A 10,672-nucleotide genomic window follows, 5' to 3' on the forward strand; every position below is an offset into this window, starting at 1 on the left:
GAATAGTCAGAGGTCCTAGATATCAAAGAGGGTATGGCTTCGGTAGCTTCTTCTCTCGCTTAGCTATGCCTGTTATAAGGTATTTGGGCAAAGAAGCTCTGAATAAAGGAGTCAGTATCGGTAAGCGTGTAGTACAAGACCCTCAAATTCAACAAGCTTTTAAAGATAGTGTTAAAGATTTGGCAAATAAAGGACTAGCTAAAATTAAGGAAAAGGTTGTAACGCAAGAAGGAAGTGGACGAAAAAGATTATATAAAAGGAGACAAAAGTCTAAACCTCAACAATCTTTACGTAAAGTGAAGAAGCACACTCTGAAAAGAGTGAGCAAAAAGAAAGGAATCAAAAAGAGGAGAGTAATAAGAAAACAACGAGATATTTTCAAATAATGGAGTGTATACATGCATCTTCGTCTCCAGCTACTATTGCTGAGCTTGATTTATTTAAATTTCCGCCAACACAGACTGTCATTGAAAGTATCTATGACACAGAATACAGACCGGTAGGATCGATTGCGAAAGCTAATGTATTTGAATTCATAGTACCAGCTTCTGAACACTACACTGACCTCTCTGCATCTTATTTGTATGCAAAAATGAAGATTGATGTACCCACAGGAAAAAGTGTTACACCCACAAATAATTTCGCTGCCTCACGATTTGGGCAACTTGATGTTTATCTTGGAAGTGTAAATATCACACCTGGAAATAGTTTATACCACTATCAGTCCTACATTGATGACATATTTTTCAAGTATAAATCACCCCTTGATGATTGTCAAATGATTAATGATACAGAATCAGTAAGATTTGATAGAATCAAAGATAAAAAAGAATTTGACATTATAATACCTATTCACGCCCCAATGTTTCAACAAGAAAAATTTTTGATTGATAATGTGCCCATTTCATTACGATTCAAATGTGCACCGCAGACTTTTGGATTGACCAGCGCAACAGAAGTAACTCCGCTGAGCGTAGAGTTTACACAGCTTTCTCTTTTCATAAGGAGAGTTAAGTTGTATGCTCCAGTTCAAATGGCAATCACTTCACAATTGGAAAAGAGTCCGGCAAAGTATTACTTTCAAAGGAATGAAGTCAAATCATTTCATCTACCAAAAGACTTTGCTGCAAATAGCATTGACAATGTATACAATGGACAGTTACCACGGAAAATTATTGTTGGTTTTGTTTCTGATGATGCATTCAATGCAAAGTTGGCTAAAGATTCTTTCAATTTTGAACACAAAAATCTTCAAAGCGCTACGATTGTCGTAAATGGAACTAAAATACCGAGTACACCTTATCAGCCAGATTTCAAAAATAAATTATTCATGAGAGAATACTTCAATGTTTTCCGCTCTATGAATCAAGATAATGGGCTACCTAAAATAAATCTAAAATATCAAAATTATTCTGATAAATATCCGCTTCTAGTTTTTGATTTAACCGATGATGGCACTCTCGCAAGTGATTCAGGAGTATTGTCTATGATCAAGAGAGGTAATGTGCGCATGGATATTCAATTTTCTTCTGCTCTTAGTGAAGGGATGCATATGCTGGTGTTTGCTATATATGATAGCGTTTTACAAATTGATGCAGCACGCAATATTGTCACTGACTACTGATGGCACTAACATCATTAGATATACAAAATCATCTCGCAAGATACAAAAGCTTCAAAGGAGTATACGCAATCGATAAAATTCCACTTACCTTAGTCCCGAAACCATTCGGAATAGTAATCAATCTTGATCCGAGCTGGAAATCCGGTTCTCATTGGACAGCGCTATTTGTACCTGAGCATGGAAATGGTACTTACTTTGATTCCTATGGACAACCTCCTCCTGGAAATGTAAAGACCTTTCTAGAAAGAAACTGTAAAAATTATGGTTATGAGTGGAATAATGCTGTTTTCCAAGGTGATTTATCGATCAAATGTGGATATTTTTGTATTACTTTCTTAAAAAGCTGTTTTACAGGCTCTGACTTACCTTTTATGAAATGTAAAACTGATTACAATGAAAATATAATAAAATCTTTTTATTGAAAAAATAAAAGAGTTTAAATGATTAAAATGAATACAAGTGAGCATATATATATATGAATATAAATCAAATAAATAAATGGACTACAATATATTTGATATCATTTCGGAAATGTCATCCATCTCCTCATCAATTGTTTCTGCAGGTATTTCATCGTACCCTGCAGTCCATCCTGGATGTATTTCATTTTTATCTTCTTTATCTTTACCTATTTCATCTTTTTTGTCTTCTATGTCCGCTCGCTCATCATTCCAATCACCTAAATCGAATGTTCCATCAGTATTCATTGGTGTAACTATCGGTTCATGGTTTGGTGATCGGTTACCATCCCAACTTTTCGCAGTTGCAGCAAAAAGACTCTCGATGAACATTCTTTTAACTAACTCCAACACCACTGCATAGTTAAGAGGCTTCCTCCTAGAAACAAGATAGATTTTTGTCTCTTGCATTTTGCGTCGTCGGACTTCCCTTTGAGCACGTGCTTTAGAGTTGTATCTGGCCATCTGCAAAGAAAGAAAAGAAATTAATTAATAAAATCAAATAAAAAGAAAAATGATTTGAGAATATGTGAAATAGCTAGGTATAATTAAAATATTCGTATTATGTGTAAAGATTTTTAATTAAAATGTTTAAATAAAAAGTTAGTAGAGATTACATTAAATAGAAAATACAAATACAGAAAAAATGTATTGGTTTAATCATGAGATAAACTTTTTTTGTGCCAAGAGATACTCCACAACAGTGTTTATCATTTGCTCAGTAGTTAATTGAATGGGTAGTGTTTCTCCTCTCGCTTTTTTAGTTAATCTGGCTTGTTCCAAGAAATATTGCATAAAATGCTCGTTTTTTCGTTTTTTTCTACCAATACCGCTATTGCATGGTTGTTCTTCTCTCGTCCTGTTATAAATTTGATTCTTTTTCTCATAATTTTTCCAATTTTCCAACCAAATACACACGTTTGATATTTCTCTTCTCAGCTTTGCGTGCAAGAAAATAACCTCCCTATTACCAATATCAGCAGCTACTCTTTTGAAATAAGCTTTTGTTTTTTCTGACCATCGCTCATCATGATGAAATTCCAGAAATAAACTTTTCATTTGTTTCAATTTTTGTCCTTCAATGAAAGTAAGCTGTATCCATTCCTTTGCCAAAGTCAAGAACAATTTATCAAAGTCAAATTTAGCAGCTTGAACTTTGAAGAAGAGTGTAATTTGTTCACCACTTGGAGCCATGATAACTGAAAATGATGAATGAAGAAAAAAAAATATAATGATTAAATATGAGGCAGTGTAAAGATTTTGAAAGGGTGGAAAACAGACAGATCATGTTTGAATAAAAAGATGTTGAATAAATTTAGATAATAATTTAAATTACCTTTCTGGTATTTTTATTCTGTAATTCTATAATGACCATATGCTAAAGTGCTAACTGCATCATTCAAAATGTATCTCTTGTCATCAAGTGGAGAAAAAGATAGTTTATTTATCTCTACTGAAGAAATAGAATGGTGTCTACTCTGTAATCTAAAGTTTTTATGCTTCGATAAAACATTTTCGAAAAGACAATCCTTATAATCCTCAATTGAAATGACATTTTTAACTATTGCCTTTTGCACTCCTTAAGCAGTCATTTTTGAATTTGTACCATACTTGATAGCATAAAGTTTAGCTTTAATTGCAATTACTTCATCAATTATTTGTCCGTTCATTTCATCTTTCAAATATCCTAGTTTCTTTTTGTTTTTCATGTTGTACAAAAAGTGTGCTTGTGGGTAATCAGAAAAATCCATAAGGTAATCAAACTCTTTCAAGTCTTTATATAAATCTTGCGTTTGTATTTTGTAAATAAAACTGTCAGTGTCAGTGTAGATGAGGGATAACCTCGATCCATATTTAGGCAAGAAATGATCATAATGTAGTTTATACATATGTAACTTTGATAGATCTAAGACTGTGAAGCCAAGATAAATTGGTTTGTCAAAAACAACTTCAAATTTCCTTAGTTTCATGATTGCGATATTGTTGTCAAGGATATAAAATTGATCAAACATTGGTTTCCTTATTTGTTGCTGAGCCTGTTACAACCACAACCTTACTATGTTTACGTTTATCTTCGATACTTTTTCCATACAAAGAATTCACCATCAGTTTCCAAAAATCTTTCACAAATTGAGACGTTGCTGCCTTTCTATTTTCTGTGCACATCTCGATGTACGTTTTCAACCAAGCTTTCTGTTCAAATTGAATTATGCGGTGTACTTTTTTCAGAATCAAGCCTTTTTCAATATAAAATTTAAGATTACGTTCATGAACAACATAATTCCTTTTGTTCATTAAATTCGGTACCAACTTTTGAGTTTTATACCGCTTCATTCCAGCAGATTCAAGAATTGAAACAATTTCTTTTTGATAACTACTCAACTGATCATCATCAATTGTTATTTTCTCAGGGGCTAACGGATAATCATTATGTAAATCGTGTAGAGTAGAGGGATAATCCAAATCAACTTCTAATACATATCCTATTTCTCGCGTTGTGTTAGATTCAAGAATTGATGAAATCACATCTTCAAATTGTGTTTCAGGAACCCATTCAAATTTTCCACATGGTAAAATATCAGACAGTGCATAACCATACAAGTTATTAACATCAAGATATGTAATGAATGATTCAGCTTCATTCTCCTTGAATGTTTCAGAAAACTTGTTATTTGCTAGACAGTAGCGCAGCATTGAACATGATATTCCTCCTCGAATTCCACTTTCAAACATTAAAATCATGTCAATATCTGTCAAAAGATCCAATTCAGTTTGTGTTAGCTTAAGTGATGCATCCCATGTTAGTCCAGGCGTTGAAAAATAATGACAAGGATCAAGACCGAATTGCTCTAAACTTGTTGCTCTAAAGTTTTGAAAGACTGATGCTAGTAATAAAACATCAACTTTCAAGTAAATGTCATGAAAATCTCCCAAGTTTTTACAATTGAAGTGACTCCAGATGCTTGTTAATCTTTTATAGGTATCTGTGTCAATAGTTTTGAGTGATAGACTTGAGTAAAATGCTTCTCTCGGGGGTAAACTTTTTTCTTCAAACTTTTCCCATGAATCCATATATTCATAAGGTAAACGTCCTTTTGAGAACAAAAACGGCAAGTCATCAGTTGGAAACATTTGTTTTAAAAATTTTGTTTTCTCATCGTCAGACAAGTTGTTTGCTAATGCATCCAAACTTGAGAGAAGAAAGGCGAGACTGTCTAGAAATAGAAAATCATCCATTATGATTGCTATATATTTTTCAGTATTTTGTGGTATGACATGAATCTTTGACACCAAATTTGTCTTTAATCCACTGATTATTATATGTGCATCATATCCTTTTAAATTATGAAAAACTACAGGTATTTTTTGCGGTAAACGCATCATAAGATTGCATTGATTATGTGCAGCTCCCCGAAACTTTCCAGTTAGGTGACAATGGTCCAAAACTTTGTCAGCGAATAATTCTTTTCCACACACGTAACAGTCAGTTGCCTTTGCATAAGCTTCTCTTTCGAAATCGGTTAATGAAACGGGTTTTCTATTTCTATCCAAATGTTGATTGAGAATGATTCTCAAGTGGAACAATGTTTTGAAAAATTTCTCACAAACATTTGTTCCGCGATAAAATTTGTTGAACAGAATTTCATCTCTCCAGTCTACGGCAACTAATCCAAAAGAACATGCTTCATGCTTCTGGTACTCAAATGTATTTTTCGTAAGAGCCTTTTCTGATTTCACCAGTAGGGCTTCAAAATCAGCGTAGATAACATAAGGATAAGCAATTGTTTTGTCCAGTCTTCTAAATTTACACTTTGTAGGTATTTTTCCTGTACCAGGTAGAATAGCTCTTTGCGGAGCTTTCTGGTAACACTCACGCTCATGATCTTTGAGCCTATCAGAGTTTCTGAATCCTGACAAACATGCGTAACAATAAAAACGCTCCCATGATTTACCACTTTTTATGAAGGCGTGAAAGTTGGAAATACAGTAGTAATGGTTTTTGTAAAAGAATAAGTTTGCATGTTTCTTTTGTTGATTTCGATTGATTTTTAACGGCACCACTTTTTCACTTTCATCAGGCGACAGTGTGTAAACATTAATTGATATGTTGTTTCGTCTTTCAAAGGTGTTGATTGCAGATAATGGTGTATTGCTATCAATATTACGAAAATCATATAGATGAGCAAAATTTTTGTAAAGCGTTATTCTACCTTTAGTCTTGGTATTTATTGGATGCAAAGCTATAAGGATTGAATACTTGAAACAGTCTTTACTACAAAGTGGTGAAATCAAGCTTTTCTTTTGTTTCAATGAAGGTGGTAGTTTGACGGATGCACATCCACCACTGTGCTCTTTAAGTTTACCAATCCGAATTTCTAATACTTTCACAGTCTGTAGTACCCATCCACTTCCGCGTTGAGTGAATTGATCTATTGATAGTTCTACCTCTTCCATCCATTCTTTTACTAGCTCTTCGAAATTGATCATGTTAGTAAGACGATGCATTTGTGATACTTTATAAATTTCTGTTGTGTCGGTATCACCGTCAGGCTTTTGCTTTATGAATTTCAATAAAAGACAGGATTGAACTTTTATCGATCCAAGTTTTTCTATTACATACTGCAGTAAAGATCTTATATTTTCTTTTTCTCCTCGTAACATGTTTTCAATTGATGTCCAATTATTTACTTTGATGTAAATAGCAAGCGTATTTCCATATCCGGTTTTATGCAGCTTGAATGTGGCATGATCTTTAAGCTTCAATGACTGATCTTGCTTGCACGTACTTAGATGATTCAGAAAAGATAAGCGGTTAAAATTTTGTTTACAATTTTTACAGCTTACTTTTACACATTTTGTTTTGTGTATAAGTAAATTTTTATGTTTTGAAAACTTTTCGCCACATTTATTGCACTGAAACATTTTACAATATGAACATGAAACCGAAAAACTTTCTCTTTAAATAAGAATTCAGATTGTAAAGGCGTTTTCTTGAGCTCTCTATTTTTATTTATCAGGAATATCTTTAATATAATAATAATAAAAAAAAAATTTAAAGAAAAGCAATAATAATTATCAATTCATTGATAACTATTATTGCTTTTATTATGATTGTAAGAGCAACGTAATCAAATGCCAGACGATCCAAAACCACGTTCACCTCTATTATCAGCATGCTCTTCCAGTGGAGTGCTTGGTAATTTTGAAAGTTCAACCAAATGAGGAATTTCCGCTTTTTCTATAATCATCTGTGCTATCCGCATTCCTTTTTTGATTATCAAGTTGTTTTCGGAAAAATTTATATAGTCAGGATCAATCACTCCTCCTTGAACAACAATACCTTTGGAAGCAAGCCCAGAACGGGAAGCAAGTCTAACATAAGTTCCATCAGGTGGTTTTACCGTGATTCCTGTTTTGACGACCGCAATCTTTTGTGGTTGTAAAACCAAATCTTCATAAGAACTCAAATCAAATCCAATTGATCTTGCGGTTGCCCTATCTGGAGTAGTAACATCTGGATAACACTTGGTAAAGTACAAAGCTGAAATCATTTTTGAAGTGATTTTAAAGAAAAGAAACTGTTCTTTATATACTTATTTGCTCTCTCAAGTCATGCGCACTTATCAATAACATTTGAATGATAGAACAAGGCGTTTTTGAGAGCTCTTTTTTTATTTTTTATTTTTGTTAAGAATGCAATATGATAATATAAAGATAAAAATGAAGGGTTGCAACATTATAATTATGGTAAAGTAGATTTAAAAATAAAGGGTTAAAAATAAAGTAATAATGAGATAAAGATAAAAATAATTTTGATTGATAAATCAATCATGAGTAAAAACTCATTACTCATAAATAACTTGACACATGGCTGAAGCAATACCATCCGCAACTGAATGTGAAATCAATTTAATCATTTCCTCTCGAGAAAGTTCCATCTTTGATTCTTTATATTCCGTTTTGAGCTCAACGTGTAGACCTTCTTCTGGTGTGACTGATCCAAAAATGCGCCGTCCATTGTAGTGAGAAAAGTCAAACTTTTTCTCAATATTGTCCAAAACCATTTCCAATTTTTGTTTGAATTTTTCATATTCAGCATACTTGAGGAACAGACCTGCTTTCGTTGGTATCAATATCTTGTTTCCTTTCCATTGTCCTTCTTTTCTGCGCCGAATATCCACAAACATGTTGCCTTGAGATGTTTTAGATTTTTGGATAGTAATCCACAATTGAGGAGACACTTCGACGCTTAACAACTGTTCAAAACCATCTGTAAAGGATCCACGCTTGAAATTTTTTTTGTTGCTTGATGAAGAATTACTTCCATTTGAGTCCATGTTTGAAATCACTTTGAAATACAACTCAGAGGTGAATGATTAAAATATCAGAAACGCTCTGTTTTTATACTTTTTCCTGATGGAGTTGACTCACTCATCAAGACTCACTTTGAAAATTGACTCCACCTTCCACGATGATTGATCTTCTGAATTTGTGTCAGTTTATTTTTATCAAATATGCGTGATTATTTTGAAAATTAGGTTAAACTCATTATCTTTTACTTCGGGAATAAGATAATCAATCATATAAAATATTTCCTTGGTTGTAGTTTCCGCTGCATAATCAAACAACTGCTGTCTTAAAACGTCAATCGAATCATATTTATAAGCGTATTCATCGAAATTTATTCCGAAAAAATCGAGTGCGTAAGCAAGTTCAATTTTCTCATCAATATTCAAGTTGTTGTGAACAAGAATACTTGTCGAGAAGAAAGATAAAATTATATCACTATACTTCTCGTCAATTCTAGCTGTAAAAGATAGAGAATTTAGAATTTCACTATCAAATTGTGTAAAACTTACCTTTCAAAATGAAATTATTACCAACTGATCTTTTTGCTGGTCCAATAAGTGAACCTTTCAAGCTTTTAGTGAACTTGTTGTTGCTAAATTTTGAATTCAAGTGATGCAGGAAGGATGCGTTGAGAATCCTGAACTTAACATCATCCAACCATAATATAACTTCATCTGACTTTTGAAGTGAACTATTTACTATTTTGCTCATGTTGTCTGCAGAGTTAAGTTTTCTAATGAGAAGCTTTCTTCATGATCATTCTCATTTATACATACCGCATATCGACCGAGTGAAAAATAGAGAGAAAAAAAATTAATAATAAATAATATTTAATGAAAAGAAGGAAGAAGAAGAAGAGAAGAAGAAAAGAAGACAATACAGAAATCTTTTCATTACATAATTACTTTAACATACAAATAAAATTCAAGCAAGGCCATTCTTAATGACCAATACTCTTGTAAATTGATAAATGGATTTTGCTTCATGTTTTTTATATAAGTTTTGACCTCAGCCATCAAAGCAGGAAGTCCATCAGCCAAGAGTTGACAGTCTTGTAACTTTTCCAGCCATGTGATGAACGTTTTTCTGGACTGACCATATAATAACCCACATGGATGATCCATATGCTCCATCATCCATATCAACTTCTTGGAATAAGGACCACGTCTTCTGATAAGCTGTTTGGGCCTTCGGGTTCTCAGATTATACTTGCTCATTTTGTTCCTATTAAAAGATATTAAAAGAAAAAAAAAATACATTAAAGCTTGAATCAAATTGAAAAGATTTAGGTTTTAGGAACTGAGCAAAAAGAAAATGAATAAATGGTAAATAATTTTAACAGATGACTTAGAAATATACCTAAGGTGAAATACAATTAATCCTCATTACAATTGCTGAGCGACAAACAGGACATAATAACATGTTTTTCTGTTTTAACCTTTCATTGCATGCAACGCATGTCACCAAATGGTTACAAGGAGAATATAAAACTTTCCGCGGCTCAACTAAACACAATTGTTCCTGTCGTTTTCATATTTGCTTGCTGTTAAAAATGGACAACCAGGGTAAAGATGTTTATGAATAAGTGATGGATTCGATCTTAACTTTCCATCAAAAGACAATGCACAGAAAGCACATTGAACAATGTAGCCAAACCCACAGTAGAAGAATCCTGATTCTACAAGAGTGTTTGCTTCCAGAGTCGTGTATTTTGAATGTTGGAAAGAGAAAGTTCGATTTACTCTCATTTGAAATAGCTGGTAGACTTTATTTGGATTAACCATCTGCTTGGATGTGACACTTATGACAATTGTGTTGGTGCTTTGTTTCTCCAATCGAAAGATTTTGATTAAAGTTTGCTGGTAGTTGCACTCTATCCTTCTTGGTACACAATAATAGGCGAATCGAGAAGCAACATCGTACCAAACTTTCAATCCTAATTCTTCATGTTTTAAGTAAGCACAGTTTAAACTGAAAGTACAATGAAGGTCAACAATGTTTAAATCTGCTAAAGTTGTAGGTATGTGCAAGCCACAGCAGAAGCAAACGAAAAAAGCTTTATCATCCGATAGATAAAAGCCATCATATACCGCTGTATAAACTTTACTTCGCTTTAAATCGAAACCGGAAAAAGAATCAAATCTGTTTTCCAAAAACTTCATTCTCATGAATTTTTTAAGAGTTTGAAGAGCTTCAGGGCATGACCAGTTCTCAATGCTTGGAGTCAGCATATTGACTG

The 10,672-nt window shown here is 33.1% G+C and overlaps 2 protein-coding genes and 1 pseudogene across 2 annotated transcripts; 1 reads left to right on the forward strand and 2 right to left on the reverse strand.

Annotated features, from left to right (window-relative positions):
- Nucleotides 1–385: 385 nt before the first annotated feature.
- Nucleotides 386–1,624, forward strand: LOC149094604 (uncharacterized). Its single transcript, XM_089270285.1, has one exon. The coding sequence runs from the start codon at nucleotides 386–388 to the stop codon at nucleotides 1,622–1,624; it is 1,239 nt and encodes a 412-aa protein (XP_089126411.1).
- Nucleotides 1,625–4,086: 2,462 nt separating this feature from the next.
- LOC149094605 (uncharacterized) lies at nucleotides 4,087–6,570 on the reverse strand. The gene has a single exon (XM_089270288.1). It carries the CDS (start codon nucleotides 6,568–6,570, stop codon nucleotides 4,087–4,089), a length of 2,484 nt encoding a protein of 827 aa, XP_089126414.1.
- A 641-nt stretch (nucleotides 6,571–7,211) lies between these two features.
- On the reverse strand, nucleotides 7,212–7,634 carry LOC149094606 (deoxyuridine 5'-triphosphate nucleotidohydrolase pseudogene; annotated as a pseudogene).
- Between the last annotated feature and the right edge of the window lie 3,038 nt (nucleotides 7,635–10,672).

The sequence above is a fragment of the Tetranychus urticae genome, chromosome 1, assembly GCF_039701765.1.
Source record: "Tetranychus urticae isolate SD_2017Ah chromosome 1, NJAU_TeUrti_SD_1.0, whole genome shotgun sequence".
NCBI lineage: Eukaryota > Metazoa > Arthropoda > Arachnida > Trombidiformes > Tetranychidae > Tetranychus > Tetranychus urticae.